At 39.6% G+C, this 16,937-nt stretch overlaps 1 protein-coding gene across 4 annotated transcripts in view; it reads left to right on the top strand.

The window, feature by feature from the left end:
• Positions 1 to 16,937, top strand: part of LOC126162917 (uncharacterized) — a 252,238-nt gene that overhangs the window by 180,492 nt on the left and 54,809 nt on the right. For all 4 annotated transcript variants that reach the window (XM_049919735.1, XM_049919733.1, XM_049919734.1 and 1 more), the window contains 2 exons: positions 2,027 to 3,696; positions 12,966 to 13,208. In XM_049919735.1, the coding sequence (XP_049775692.1) occupies positions 2,027 to 3,696; positions 12,966 to 13,208 (1,913 nt within the window). The remainder of the gene's footprint in view (positions 1 to 2,026; positions 3,697 to 12,965; positions 13,209 to 16,937) is intronic.

The raw sequence follows: 16,937 nt of genomic DNA on the forward strand, positions 1-16,937 counted from the left end.
GGGGACCCTGCAATCAAAAGAAAGTATTGTAGCTTTACAGTACCTTGAACTCAATTAACTTCACAGTGTGCTTAGAAGGGTTAGTTACAAACAACAGATGAATCACAATACATTTAGAATGCGAGTAGAATTGAAAATAGCTCAATTTTCCCTTTGCAAGAAGACTCTTGGCATAGTCGCTAAAGTGCGGAAGCTACTGTGTAGCAGGCGGTCGCAAGCTTAAACAAATGAGAACCTTGAATGCCTGGTAAGTGAAAAGCGATGCAGGGGGGGGGGGGGGGGGGGGGACAGACCCTGCCTCTCTCTTGCACTTCAGCCAACTTACACCCATGCTTCATGTTTCTGCAAAAGCAGAATTGACACATGGATCACTTTTACCTTATGGTGTAGTGAGACCTGAACTCAAACCTTGTGATACTGCCAGATTAGTCTCTGTGCTCATTTGAAAATAAGAAAATAATGAGCTATGCACAACACAAAGCAAAATGAAAAGCACAATACGTTTAGGGATAGCCACCTCAACAGTTGATTGATGATGTTGGCCGTGACATAAATGAGGTAGTTCAGGCCTGATCTCTACTTGTACCTTGTGCAACAATAGTTAAGATGTCCCATCACAGATTCCTCCTTTGCCATATGTGGTATGTATCTTACACAGGCCATTTAACCTACTCCCTGTTTGATGTGGCACTAGAGTGTAACTTATAAGTGCACTTGTACTTTGTTGAATTCTTCAATAGGCGTGCTCTTTATTTTACAAACATATTCTTACAGGCATTCTCTTCCCAATTTGGTTTTGCCGGATGGTGTACAATACGAATAATTGAAAAATGTTACTTTCTGGTATTTCAATGCAGTAAAGAAACTCCCTGTAATAAAATTGTACATCAGGATAGTTTGCTGTGAAATAGCATTTATTAAAGAAATTTGCAATTTGAGGCAGAATTTGCACCTATATTTATTGCAAATGCAAATTTTTCAGGCCCCTAATTATTGCAGTTTCCTATTACAGCCAGTATGGATGCATCAGAAATGATGCAAGCATATGACATGTATGTTTTCTCTGACAGATTTCCAATTCGTGTTTGTTAACTACCTACTCAGAGTGGCTGTTGCATTGTGGGTCTAATATGTCATTTAAGAGGTAAATGCACTACTTTTACAATAGCAGTATAGTGTTTCATATGTTTTGGAACTTGGTAACATTTTCTCTTCTAAGAAAGAATTGTCTTGGTTGTAACGTGGTTTGCTTCATTTGAACACACAGTACTTTTCCTCAATAATCTATAAAATTAAATGGAAATACATGAAGTATCAGTTGGATATAGAGAGTTTTATCTGTGGTAAATAAATGATCTCTATTCCCTTTTCATTTTCATGTACAAAAAACTGTGTTTATTGCTTTCTTGGTTGGTTACAATTGATTTAGGAGCCATAGTCATCACCTTCAGCCATGTAATGCAGGAACGTGGCTAGACCTCAACTAACTGGTTGACCTGTTTGAGTTTATGCGGATGAGCATCCATTTTTTGTGAAAATGTGTTCTAGTTAAGTTTACTGATATTCCGTAATTGTGCTCTCATATTATATCATTTTACAGACACTACTTGTTTTTTTTTTTTTCTTTTCTGTTGTGTGTTCTTACTTTAAATGTTTCATAGTAATTAAAAATGAAATGTTAAGAATGCCTGTACAACAGTAGCATTCAAAATAATCATTGTATTTCTAGCAGATGGACACCTCACCTGAAGCATTTTAACTGTAGACACCCAGCATCCATTTTATAAGTTTTGATTACTGACTAGCATAATACTAATTAAGTCATTGAGGACAAATTTAAAAGGGTACTAAACTAAATTAAAATTCTATTTGTGAAAGAATATGGTAGTTTATGACCACACTTTCTTGTGAAATAAAGTTCTTACCTTAGGCAGCCAGTAACGCAGACCAAATAATTTTGTTGAATAAATACAATATATTTAAATATTGCACTGACAAGTTAAAATTTTTGCATTTTTGTTTTCAGATACCAGCTTGTTAACACCAAGTGACATGGGTCCAAATGAAGCCAGCAGTGTATCAATGTCAGTACATCATCTCACTGTTCCACCCCCACATACTAATGTGTCTCCTCTTACTATTCCTTCTCACTGTCCTCCTCCAACACACATACCTCCCCCACACTCTCAGTCTGTTTCCCACAGTGCACCTTTGCCTCTTCATAGTGCATCATTGCCCCATGTTTCATTGCCACCAACTGGTAGTATACTCTCACATAGGCCTCCAACACCGATTGGACAGTTATCGACACACAGACTTTCACCATCTACTGGGCAGCCACAAATACCATCCCTGCCACCGGCACCACTTCTACCTCAAGGCCCACCTCCTCAGCTTGGTACTCTGCCACCCCATGGTCCTCCTCCACCCCTTGGACCTACACATGGCCCCCCTCCTCCCCATATACCTCCTCCATCACATGCTTCCCCTTTGTCCCACTGCTCATTGCAATCACATGGACCACCTCTGCCTCATGCTCCATCTCTTCCACATGGACCAACTCCTCCCTGTGGTCCTCCAATGCCAAAAGGCCCCACTTTTCCTCAAGGCCCTCCTCCAGGTAATGGAGGTCCTGTGCCTCACAGACCACCTCCACCTCATGCACCTCTTCCATCACATGGACCTCCTTTGCCCCACGGCCCCCCACCTGCTCTTGGGCCTGCTATGCCCCAAGGACCGCCTCCTGTTCATGGACCACATCCACCTCATGGTTCCACAATTAATGTGCTCCCTCCTCCAAATACACCTGTGCCTCATCATTGTCCACCACCTACTCATGTCTCATGTTCTAATTCAATCCACGTGCCCCCTGTACCTTCCAGGACATCACCTCCTCATGGACTACCCCCCTCACACTGTCCACCACCATCTCCTCACCATGGAAACACCTTCTTGCATCCTCCACCTCAAATCACTCCTCCACCACATGTCACACTGAACCATGTTGTACCTAAAATGACACCACGTAGAAATAAAGGCTCACCATTATTGCCAACACCTCCTCTTTCACACGGACCACCTCCATCAGGTTTTATCCCACAACCGGATGCTATTCAACACGGGCCCCCGCCTCTTCCATGTGACCCTTCAGATATGAGGTCTGGAGATAGGCATAATTTACCATTTCATCGTCGTATCTGTGCACTTCCTCCTCCATATGGAGACAGAGATTCATCCCCAACTGATTCATCCATACAGCCCCCTTACAGCCAAAAACCATCACACCTTTGTTATAGCCCCATACAGACACCGCCATTTCACCATGCTCATCCTGTGTCAGTTCCTATTCAGCAGCCCTTCACCCCAACACCTCCTCCACCATTACTTCCTCCTCCAATCAGGTTGCCACCAAAATGGAAATCAGCCAAGGATGCTGAAGGCCGTGTTTATTATTACCATGTAAAGACTAGAGTATCGCAGTGGGAGCCACCTCAGTGGACTCAAGTAGAGCAGCAGCCTGATTCAGATAGCAGCACTACATCAAGTGATGATGAAGAGGATGACGATGATGACGATGATGATACAACAACATCTGATGAAGAGGAGGAAGAGGAAGAAGAAGAGGAAGATGAAGAGGAAGAGGAAGTGGCTGACGAAGAGGAGGAAGAGGCTGATGAAATTGCACAGGAAGATAAGGTAATACATATGTATAAATAAAGTAAACCTCTCTTCTCAAATGGTGAGTTAAGGATAAATGGAACCAAGTAGTAATGCAGTAGATACGTATTATAGCAGTAACAATAGATGTGTTATTTATTTATATATTTTAAAGGCAATCTTTCTTCCAAAATCTGTTAAAGAATGTCAGAAACAGCAATTTGAGTTATGTTGCACATCATCTTTCATTGATGAGAGTGCTCTTAAAACATATAAAAAGCAGAAAAATAAGAAAAAATGGGAGTAAAAAGGATACTTTTGCTAAAGAATGGGACTAATATAATATACATATGCTGAGGAAGGAAAATAGGAAAGTTTGTAAAAAGATATTGACCTGAGAAACAGCTTAAAAAAAAGTCAGTCCTTTCCTACCACTTCGTTTTGTGCCTTATGTAATCTCTCTCCCCCTCTCTCTATAGTGGGCTGTATCCAACACCTCTGTGCCCACCAAGATGCTCTATTTATCTCTTAACACCATCCTGGCATCTCTAGCACTTACCTAATGTCCTTACCTCTTGTGTGTCATCTTGTCTGTGTTCAGAAGACTGTTCTCACGTCCAAGAGAAAGAGGAGAAAGAAAATATTTACTGATAAATGTGAATGGGTTCAGTAATAGCTTGGGGGAGCTTAAAGTTACCAGAAGAAAGGTCTGTATGGTATGCTTATGTTTTAAAAGTGGCTGGTTTAAAAGTTTTACATTCTTCTGTACCACAAGTATACTTCAGAGACTGGAATAAATGTGCAGTGACACCGATGGGTAGTTGGCAATTCCTTAATCCATGTGTCGCTGAAAATTGCAGTGAATGTGGTTTATTTGGCATCTTATTAATGCAGATACTCTCAAAGATCCCATTAATATTAGATTTCCTGCAGTTTTTCCTATTTGTGAAATTTATTCGTTTCCTGTGCTTTGGAGCTTCAATAAAACTTGTCCCTGGGGATGATTTATTGAGAACTTAATATTTTTGAGAGAACTTTGCCATTTGAGTAAAAGTCAGGTGTTACATTTATGCTCAGCCATTTTGTTGTTCTCATCCTCTGACCTTTCCTTTTGTTTGTTTGCTCTCACATAGTGAGAAGTTGATACAATACTTCATTCCATTGACAAATTACCAATTGGGGTACATTTTTCAGGCAAAGCAGTCTTTCAAAGGAAGTCCCCAAAATTGGTAATATGGTCATACCAAGGAAGCCTATCCTCTACTGAAACGATAAATATCATTTTGCAAAAGAGTATTTAATAAATAAGTAAATAGATTAATAAATGTTAATGTCGAGAGTTTCCAAGTTTAATTTACCATTCAAATCCAGTGATATGCAATCTGGCCAGCAGTATGCAAGATGAACCAACAAAAACCTATCTCAGCTGTCTGCAATCTGACAAGCAGGATGTAAGGTGAACAAACCAAAACCTACCTCAGCTGTACTTTCCTCTGTCATATAGCATAGAGAGAGGCTATTACTTCAAAAATTTGACATCCAGTGTCCACAAAGACAGTAAAACAATATATGGAGAACTGCAGCGTAGGACGGTTGCTGAAGACAAAGAAATTTGTTTGTTACTTCAAATATGTTTGCACAAAGTATTATCACAAACTTCACAACAACTTTAGGGCAAACTTCATGGGTTGGAGCATGAAAATCAAATTATGAATTCTAGATTCCATTCTAAATTTTACTTTTATCGGGCATAATTCTACTATACCTTACTTAAGTTTTATGATTTATCGAAGTTACAAAATCTCATACTTGATTAAAAAAACTCATCACACTTACAGAACCTCAAAATGAGAGATATGAAATCACTGAACATGTTTAAAACCCTCAACAAAAATCCTGTCTTATTACAGTTCCTTAATGATTTTTCTCTGGTCACAGTTAGATTATGTGGACTCCATATAAAAGGTCTGCTAGCAGCACACAAAGTGGGGATCCAGTTGCAAAACACAGCTTAGGGATTTGCTTAGGTGGCAAGTAAGTTGGAGTTTCTGACAAATGAGATGCCGACCTTCCAACAGTACTAATGTAGGAAATCTTCACAGGAAATGGAGACAGCTGTTATTAGACTGTAGTGTAGCATTTTACTGCCATGTAAATTCAGAGGTTCTAACTTGCATGCTCTTTCCAGTTACCTGCAGTATCATTGTAGAAGCAGCTGAAAAGGGAAAAAAGTCATGAAAGACAGCTGTCGGACATTGACACAATGTGTTCAAGTATACTTTACAGGTCACACACAGAAGCAGGTGCATTGAAACATATAAGAGATTTAAAGTGCTTTATCTGATAATACTGTCTATCACATTTGTTATCAGAAAATATATTGATTTTCTGTATGTCTAAACCTCTCTTCTCAGGTGGAAAGTTGTGGATGCATAGAACAGAGCAACAATGCAGTGTATACATATTATAGCAGTTGTAATAGCTGTGTTGTTTATTTTAATGGCAGTAATTTTTCCAAAATCTTTGAAAGAATATCAGAAAAAAGCAATGTGAGCAATTTTGCACATCAAAACACAAATGAGATGTGTGGTGGTTTTTTGAAAGATGAAAGGATAAAAAATGTATGTAATGTGTGCATACAAAACAGACAATAAAAGAATAGAACCTTTTGAATTGTGGTGCTACAGAATAACGCTGATTTTTAGCTGGGTTGGTTGGATTGGGAATGAGGAGCTAGAGGCTGAAAAAGCCATACGCTTAATTTTGAGAGAACAGAGAATGTGTAAAGGTAGTGATACATTAGTAGCACATGCACCTGCTAGTTGCATGGAACTGCAATACGACGACATTAGATCACACAGTGGCACACAGTGTAGAAGGGCATCAGCTTTGCAGCTGGTGTCATTTAACAAGGGCCAGATGTCTACAACGGACAGGCTATTGTCTATCATAACAATCCAGTGGGAAAGAAGTTCTGTACAGAAAATAGTAATATCAAGGTAACATGCTTAAAAACCTATAAGGCACATAGCAAACTTTACAAGAATGGCACAAAGGTAACATTTAAGCAAAATATTCAAGCTAATCAGGAGCCAGATGTGGCAAAAATATGTAACAGAATCATCAATACGACCAAACAATAGAGTGGTGTAGAAAATAACAACACTATTTCCCACCTAATACTTAAGATAAAATTTGTTCTTAATCTGTAGACTGTAAATTGTACCTAGGGTATGAACATAAATTGTAGCAATGGAAACTTATCAGTTGCTGTGTAACAGTTTTGGTGCACACTGGCTTTTGTACCGAATGATTATCTCTGAGTTTTGCTGCAAGCTGTTTCTTTTCTTCAAACAAAGTTGCAGATTCGGCTAGAGCAAGGTACAGTACTTCACAGTCTGCTTTGCACAGATATTTATGATTCTTTCCATTTTGTACTTTTATAGGTGACACCACTGAAATGGAATTTATGTAAGTTGTTCTTTCAGGCTGTTCAGTTTCTTTGAATGTTCTTACCTTGTCAGTATTTACTTTGTGCACTCCGAAGAGTGCTCACTGGCAAAAACGTACCATCTTCTGTCGCACTCACGTTGCACTCATTCAAGGTAAACTGTATTCCGCATGTGTCTATTTATTGTCTGCAACTTCATTTTGTGTTAATGGATGTACTGAGAAAATATCTCCTCTTCAAAAAATCTTTCTTCACCTCCATTCAAAAAATTTTGCCAGTATTAAATGAATATTTGTTTTGTTTTGTTTAGCCTTGCCGATATGGTACGTATTCAGTGGGTTGTCTGAACTTGATCACTCAGTCTGGACTCCCTCCTCACCTTCTTATGGGGGGGAGGGGGGGGAGACTGCCAAAATGGTGGATGTTTCCCCCCAGTTTGGACTTATCGACTTCTGGTGCTTGGAAATCTGGTGCATGGAGCCATTGCGTAAAAGGGCACTGAAATTGTGGCAATACTTCCAAACCACTTCAAATGTGAACTGGTACTTCTTTCCCCCGATTTCCAGTTCCACATTTTTCGAACCTCTTGGATATACTACTTTTTTCCCAATTGACTCGGGCAACAACACAGCAGTTTTAATTCTTAACCATGAGTAGATTTAATGAATACTGATCAGTGATACAGGTAGTCTTTCTGCCATCGGTTTTACCTTGCTGCATGATGTTTGCCACCCTAGAAATAAGAAGTAAGAATACTGGATGTGCTTTGCGGAAGGGAAACGAGGTGCAGTGGCAGAGCTGCTCCCGTTCCAATTTCCCATATTCCCATTCCTTTGAACACATCGGCAACCTATTTGGTTTGTTCACTGATGCTGTAGAGATGGACAATTTGCTCTCTGATGTCTGAACTTTCAAGAATAGGCACATGCCAGTGCTAGGCACTCAGGAGCCTTGTGATATGGGTATATGCTATGAGCGCAGCACACTTTGACAATGAATGCAAATCTGGTTGGGGGGATGTCCTGGTGGAAGACTGGATGAATTGGCAGTCCTTGCATAGAAACGGAAGTAGTATGGCCTCCCTCAGTGTGTTTGTCAATGCACACTTCACCTTTACATCTTCCTGTAGGTCGGTCCTGCAAATTAATACATCTACACGGAGAGCATCTGCTTTGCTGAGTAGTACTTCACTCCTTTCGTTATTTTCCCATAGTACATATGTACAATGCAAAACGGATCTTACCCTGTCAGCAAAGTGCTGTAAATCCTCTCTGAAATTTTGGTGTAGGGTGCAAAGTTGGTCCATAGTAGCAAACATTATGCTTATCTCCATTCCTGTCCACTAGCCATTTTGCAAAAAATGTCTAATTCTGTGATATTTCTGAGCCCTTCCACTGAATTTACGTAAGCCTGTTCTTGTAACTTAAGGTTGGCGACTCGTACCGACACTTTGTCACTTCACATGGACAGTTCCCCTACACCTATTAAATTTTGTATGAAAATCTGGACATTGCCACCTGGTTTACCCACAAAGATCGGAACCAGTAGACATACTGCAACATCAGTTACAGGCTGGGACGGAACCAGCTATGCATACTCTGGAAATGGGGAAGCAAAGTCAGCTGCAGGCACAGTGCCGTCTTGTGGCATCTCATTTACTACTTCTTTAAAGTACATGTGGAGTTGATCCAGGCTTGCTTGCATATCCAGCTGTCCCTGTACGTGGTGGTGTGCATCACTTTAAACTATACACTTCGAAACAAACTGAAAGTCTCTGGCAGCATCTCTTTGCAAAGTCTCTGGCAGGATCGGACCCTGGCGATGTTTTCTCCCTAAAAGCAAAGCTCACAACATACATTTGTTCATTGACTAACAGTGTCGAAGCATTAGGCAGTAATAAAGCGGCGGTGCCTGCCGACGAGGTGGCACTTGGTCATAGTACCTGCAACGTGGACTTATGTGCAGGTTGGAGATGCGATGAGTGATGTTCGACTGATTTGCGCAGCAGCAGCAGCATTGGTGATAGCAGCTCTGGGTAGAATACAATGGGGGTCCTGGAATAAGCAGCCCAGACTGACTGCGCTAAGCACTTGTCCATTGTGTCACAGCACAGAGCCAGACAGACCTGCACAATGGTTTCATCCATGTGCTCATGGCTTAGTAATTTGTATGTGACACCTTAAAGCCGAAAACAGGGCGAACCCACCATCCTCCTTCTGACGCCAGTTTGTACACGCCCTCGGGGATCCAGTCCAGATTGGAAAGTGGTGTAGGCTTGTAATTAATATACAGTACTCAAGTTTAGAAAAAGAAACCATATTTGTTTATTTGCTCATGAGGATTATATGGTGAGGATTGCCAGGGGACAAGAAGAGATAACAAATAGCCCCATACCATCTTAGAGAAGAAGGGAAAATGCCAAAGTAAAGGAACTAAGCCATTTAGTGTCTGCTCTAGGTGGCAGTTCAGAATAGAAGAGATAGAGGTTTGTTTTGGTCATGGCTGTGAGAACTCCCTGTCTCATAAGTCAGATGATCCTGACATATTTGACTGTTAAGGTGGCTTTGCTGATAACAGTTCGGCCTGTTTTGGCATGATCCAGTCGATTGTTGTCACATCAGCTGAAAGGCAACAGGTGGAAAAGGCAGACTCTTTGTAAAATTTAAATAATAAAAGTTACGTTTGGCCCTGGGGGCAGCTTGTACATTTGGCTCCCTTAAGGCTGTATGCTTAATCTGTATAAGAAGGTAGTAGATTCGATTTGGACTTGTGTTGTTCCATGATCAAAGCCACTTGCAACAATCCCTGAAATGTTGGTAGATCATATTATGGCCATGATGGTGTGTGGAACACAGAAGAATTTTATAGAAAAAGAGAAACAGCTCTGAGCATCCAATTACAAGAGTAGTTAATGTTTATGGCTTCCATGTTATTTTAATAGTGAGACAGAAGTGACATGAATTGAGGTGAACACATGCAGTAATTTTTAGCGAAGGTGAATGGGAGACTTAGATTTTATGTAAATTGAAGGTGGGGGGAAAGGTGGGGGGGAGGGGCGAGAGGGGAGGGAAGCGAATGTCAGTAGAATCTGGATATTGGAACACTATGCGGAATCAGCAGCAACAAGTGAAAATGTGTGCTGGGCCAGGATTCGAACCTGGGGTCTCCTGCGTACTAGGCAGATGTGTTTATCCACTGTGCCATACGGGACACAGTGTTATCGCTACTGCGCAGACTATTTTGGCACACCTCATGGCCGATCCGCATTCCCACCGAGCACCACCTATCTACTGTACCTGTTCATTCCCCCCATGCTCGTTACTCGGAGATTCCAGCAGGAGGTTGGACTTACTGATTTACTTGTGCATCCACACTGAAGAAGGTGGATCCATTGCCCATCTACGTGATGCATGGTGTCTGTTCCTTTTCAGTGCATATGCACAAGTATGTCTGGCCTCCTGCAGGAGTCTCAGAATAGTGAGCATGGAGGAAATGGACAGGAACTGTGGATAGGTGGCGCTGGGTGGGAATTTGGATTGGCCGTGGGATGTGCTGAGATAGTTCGTGCAGTTGTGATAATACTGTGTCCCGGATGGTGCAGCGGTTAACGCACTTTCCTAATAAGCAGGAGATCCCGCGTTCATATCCCAGTCCAGCAAATGTTTTAAATGTTTTCATTCATTGCCATTGATTCCACGTAGCTCGTGGCTTTGCGGTAGCGTTCTCGCTTCCCACGCATGGGTCCCGGGTTTGATTCCTGGCGTGGTCAGGGATTTTCCCTGCCTAGAGATGACTGGGTGTTGTGTTGTCTTCATCATCATCATTCATCCCCATTACTGTCGGCGGGCGGAGGAAGGCAGTGGCAGACTACCTCCACTAGGACCGTACCTAGTCAGCGGTGCAGGTCTCCTGCATCGTCCCCTAGCTCCTCGAAGTATGGGACCTCATCATCATCATCAATGTCCTGATGCAGCTGATATCAGTAATCCCCCCCCTCCCCACTGCCCTCCACCTTCAATTTATATATAATGTATCACAGCTGCGGATTCAGCATGGTCTGTTCTTTTAGACGTGTCCAAGGGAACAGACACTGTGCACCATATAAAAGACTTAAACTTGTTGGAAGGATTTTAGGAAAGTGTGGTGCATTTGTAAAGGAAACTGCTAAGATAGTCCTATTTACTCTGGAATACTGTTCCAATGATTATAGCCCATATCAACCACAGTTGGTAGCAGCCATTGAAGGGGCATGTAGAGATGTGCTGCTGAAATCATAACTGCTAAGTATGTACAAATATCTACTCTGGAAATTCAGTGGGAATATTTGGAAGAAAGTTGAGGTTGCTCTCTATTGAATAAATCCAGAGAATTAATGTAAATGTAGGCTTCTGTGACTGTTGTCACAGTCAATAAAATTGCGGCCTCAAACCCATAAGAATTTTATTGACCAGAGAATTAATGTTTGAGGAAACAAACTGCTGCAACAGTTATACTGTCTTCATATCATATCTTCGGTGAGGATAATGAGGACAAGATATGATAATTAAGGCACCTTTTGAAGAATATCTTTTCTTGCTCTATGCCCTACTGGAATAAGAGAGAGAGTTGCTAATATTGACATGAAATACCACCCACCCCCTATTGTACAGTAGCTGTGGAGTAGCTGTCAGAGTAGTATTGCCAGTTATCAACAGATAACAGAGCACTACAGTTTAATCAGTGAAATGATTAAAGAGAGTACTAATACCCACTTGTGTTGCATGTTAGTTTAGGATGAGCAAATATTTTAAATTTAAGCTTCAATGAAATGTTGAGGAATACACGTAATCATATATGTGTGCTAAAAATTGTAAAATGTTACTATCGCGTAGCATTAACCAAAGAAACTTTAAAAAGACAATGCAGCCCCTATTGTGTACAGGATGATGTGAAAAAAACAAGACAAAAGCCTTCACTCTGTTATTTGTTTGATAACAAAAAACATACAAAAGTAGGTTTGTTATGATTGTAAAGTGCATTGAGAAATATGAATGCAAAAAATAACTGCCTCACTCTCAAAATTTATGCACTGTTTTTAACTTCAGTTTTAGTTACATATCAAAATCTTTTAGGTAGTACAAGTGTTGGATTACATTTGCAGGTATCTTTGAAGTGTCAGTGTAAACAGTATTCTACAGTTTGGTGCACCAGCCAAATCCTACATCTGTGGTAGCAGCAGCAGCAGCAGCAGCAGTGGTAGTAGTCTACCTGTGCGATATTTATCACTACACTGAAGTATATATAGGTTACAGTAATTGTAATAGACAGCTCTCACAACACAGAAAAAAGCCACTACTTTGGAAAAAGCCATTGTCTTTACCAGTTACACTAGTTAGCTTTTGTTTAAATAGTATTACTGGTTTCTTTATATATACTTACATGTACTACAAACATTATTCTTTATAGTGTTAATAAGTATTTGCAGCCTCTGAGTCCAGATTTCTCTTATTTGATAGGTGTCGCTAATAAAGTGTTCATTTATATTTTTATAAGTGCCTGTGCAATTCTCTAGTAGATACCTGCAGGCTCTCTGATAAAAATTTTTGTATCAGAATAAAGAGATCCACCCTGAACCATACACCAGCAAATGGAAGGGGAGATTCTTGAAAAGTGCTTTACAGGATGTTCCTTTATCTGCTTTATTAAATATTCTTTTTGTTTGTTTTAACATTATGTTATTAGTCCATATTTTATGTTCGTGATCTCCATTTTTATTTTAATTTGGCCTCAGTTTGACAGCTGGAGCTTCTCGTGTTAACAGCATTCTTTTATTTGATATAAATTATACCTCAGGTTTTTGTTTTATTAACAATCTTAGACTGAAGATTGCCAGGATAATGATGATGATAATGAGGATGACGATGTTCCAATGGAGGAAAAAGATGATACACATGAAGAGAAAATAAAACCCACTGCTCCCACAATTGGAGGTGTGGGTGGATCACCTCAAGAATTTTCAGGAGCATTGGAAGAAGAAGAGAGTGACAGTAGACTATGTCTAGATGATGATAGAAGGAAAGAAAAGAGACGTGAGGGCTTGGTGCAAGAAAGGATTATCAGTGTGAGTATGAAATGTTTGTTAGTTATAAACAGCGAATAGCAATAAGGAAAATCGTGTTGCTGAGAAGATGATTTGTTACCATTTGAACTGGATAGCTAGTTGTATACTGCAACTGGTCAGGTAATTCATCATAGTGATTGAAACAGATCAATGATTTGGCTTTGTCTTTCACTAATTATTGAAAAGAATTGTGGCCTTCTCTGAAGCATGACTAAGATGATGGCTGTGAGGTACATGTGGATTGGACAGGAGGAATGTACATGATTAAAATTGTTAGTGTGTTGGTTCAAACATCTGTAGTTAAATGTGGACACCATCAGTAGGGATAGCATATACAACAGGTAAAAAAGACAGGATTCATGATGGGAGATCTTCAAACAGCATATAATGTCTACAAGTGTGTATTCATTGTCCTTTTCTCATGGGTAACTAAAATGATTACCTGGTGTACCAACAGCATGAGTGTCCTGTGGCTAAAACATGGATATTATGCATAAAAACACAAGTATTGTCCAATAATATTTAGCTTGGGCACTAATTGTGTCATTTCCTGCTTGAATATTGCAGTGGATGTATGCGACAATGAAAAAATAGCTGCCACAGTACTTTTGTAACATCACCCCTCTCTCTGATCAGTTTAATAACTTATGACTACATGGTAGAGTGCCGTATGATTTGGAAATAAGATGTCCAATGTTTGAAAATATACCATATTGCATTGATAGTGTGTACCACTTGCTGCTATATTGATAGCTCTCGTGCACTTGACAATAATTTTGATTGATTATGCAGATCATAGCACAACTGAAATAATTAGGAGTGCTCACAATTGCATTAAAATTAAAGACAAAAGAATGACATTGTTGTTAGTCCAAAATGGACTAGTTCTTAGTAAGTTTATGTAATTAATTTGATAGTGTACAAGTACTATGAAATCAGCAACTGTACATCATGTGTACTAAGGGGCAAAGCTGCCATTAACAAGAACGCTGAATTGAACACCACAGTACAGCTGTCCGCTCCCGGTAGCTGAGTGCCCACCCCTGGTAGCTGAGTGGACGACACGACAGAATGTCAGTCCTAAGGGCCTGGGTTCGATTCCTGGCTGGGTCGGAGATTTTCTCTGCTCAGGGACTGGGTGTTGTGTTGTCCTAATCATCATCATTTCATCCCCATTGACGCACAAGTCGCTGAAGTGGCGTCAAATTGAAAGACTTGCACCCGGCGAATGGTCTACCCGACGGGAGGCCCTAGTCACACAATGGCAAGTACAGCTTACTCACTTGTGACAAGATCAGTGACTCCCTTTCAGAATAGATACTGCCCAGCAGTTTCGGAGAGGGGAAGTATACTGCGATTAATGCTGTTATTCCTAATAAATGAACTGTTACCACATGACAGTGCAACTGAGTTAAGGCATAGAACTGTTTACTTACAAAAATGTGCAGATAAATCTATCCTCACCCACAAGATTGATGTGAAAACTGCACTTCTTTGTGAGGTGTCCTCCTATTGGAGGTGATATGTCCTAGTGTTCTTCTGACTTTTGAACTGAGTTAGCCAGTGAATTACAGGGAAAACTAACAGTTTAATGAACTTTGAACAATGATGCAACTTTAGCATTTTTCACGTTAACAGCCCAAGAGGTGAAAGAGATAGTGACAAATAAAATCTCTGGACTGACTGAGGTTAGAAACATGATTTTTGGATTTGTAATCGGACACCGTCCAGGCCACACCTTCAGACACACTACCTAAACTGATATAATCATTACAAGCATTGTCAGAATTATTAATGAAACTCTTTCTCACTTAAAATGATGGAACAGTTCAAGAGCACTGGACGACAAGTCAGCACTGGACAAATAGAATAAAAACCACAAACTTAGTAAAAGTCAGTAAAATGGTTAAGTACCAGATTCTTTATCAATAACTGCTTTATGTTCTTTTATAATTTTAAGAATGAAGGTCTCTTTAATCAAACAAATTAATAGTGAGAACTACGAAAGCATTTCACGAAAATTTGATGATGTGTTCTTTGTTACCATCCATGGAGTGCCTCTCATTTGAACACTGGTTAATCCACATGCTTCATATCGAGGACCTTAGATCCATTCATGAAAGTGAATTTGTCTTAGTTCCACTAGAGTGATTAACAATATGCAGTTGGTTAACCGTTTAATTCCTTCTCTTGCAGTAGTTGTAAACTTTTTCTGTAATGCATTATCTATTCATATACTCTCTTACAATTGTTCCGTGCTTATAATATAGTTTCATTTATAAATTTTCTTATCAGCTTTCTGTAAAATATGTACTGACTTATTTCGTGACCGAGTAGCTGTGGCTGAATGGTCTCATGGAACCTGATAGCTAAATCAATATAAAGGGAATGAGAACCACAGAGTTAGAGCTTCAAGAGTACCTCGAATAAGCATTTTGTTTCTTCTCCAAATAGTTCTAAGTATCCTAGTCTTGACTTTTCAGTAATACTAACATGTCCCTAGAAAGTGATTTACAGTACAAATTTTAAATATATGAAGAAGGAAAAAAAAAAACCCATAAGCTGAAATAATTTCTTACAAAAAGATGCAGACTTTAATATATAAAGAAATTTTAAAAACTTGTAAAAATAAATGATATCTGGGTTGGAGTATTATGACCTTGAGGCTGCTCAATCCTATTGAAACTTTGACCATTGTTCTAACTTTTTATTATCGCGTGGTGGTCCAGTGGTTAGCACATTGTACTCAAGATGGCATAAGATCAGTGGCAGCTTACAGCACTTGTAGCCTACATGTTTTTACCTGCATAATTAGCCTCGGTAGCAGTGCCTTTGTTGAAACTGGTTGAAAAGTTGATGGTGGGAACAAGCTACTATCAACAATGTAGTCCACACCAAAATTTACAGTTCACACACTTTAATTGCCCTTGATGTTGAATGAACTATTGTTTATGGCCAGTTTGATTCTCATCTATTTTAAGTACAGTACAGATAAATAGTTTGCACACTTACTACACTTTATTGATGTCCTACATGATTGTTCCACTGCAGTTACCTAACACTGTCCACATTGTCCACAGAAGTACAAATGTGGAAAGCACATGTAATTAACACAGTCATGGAATAAAAGTCTTAAAATACTGTCCTCCAAATCTATCATATCAGCATGAACATGATATCCACAGTAATTATTATTAGGAAACAAACATAGTTCATAGTCTGACCGAATTGTCGCACTTTACAGTAGCTATTTTTGAACTTCTAGATGTTAATTCGCTTCTCAACTGCCTACTGTCCGCTGTCAATTGTGCTATCTTTTCCATCAAAATCCAAACACTGTCAATGAAAATAATTACAAGTTCACAGTTAGTCATTAAAAACAGCCACTGAATCACTGAGTAAACTCCCAGAATGTAAAATTTAGACAACACTTGACACATTTCCAGACTCGTATTTTGTATGTAGGTTTTGCTCATTTCATAACTCACCACAGAATAAACTGAAATGGCTTCCAATATGCCTCTTTTATAAGTTTATGATAATTGAAATTGAAGTTTCTGTTTCTGCTTGCCTGATTTTCACAAACGACAATTAAAGATTTACTTTTCTGACTAATTGAAGAGCAAAAGGAGATTCGTTTGAACATGAATTTTCAAATACAGCAATAGTTTCTGTTGATTTGTGCTGGTTAGTGTGTGCAAATACGCAGTTCTTTTCAGTAACAATGCT

The sequence above is a fragment of the Schistocerca cancellata genome, chromosome 2, assembly GCF_023864275.1.
Source record: "Schistocerca cancellata isolate TAMUIC-IGC-003103 chromosome 2, iqSchCanc2.1, whole genome shotgun sequence".
Classification (NCBI taxonomy): domain Eukaryota; kingdom Metazoa; phylum Arthropoda; class Insecta; order Orthoptera; family Acrididae; genus Schistocerca; species Schistocerca cancellata.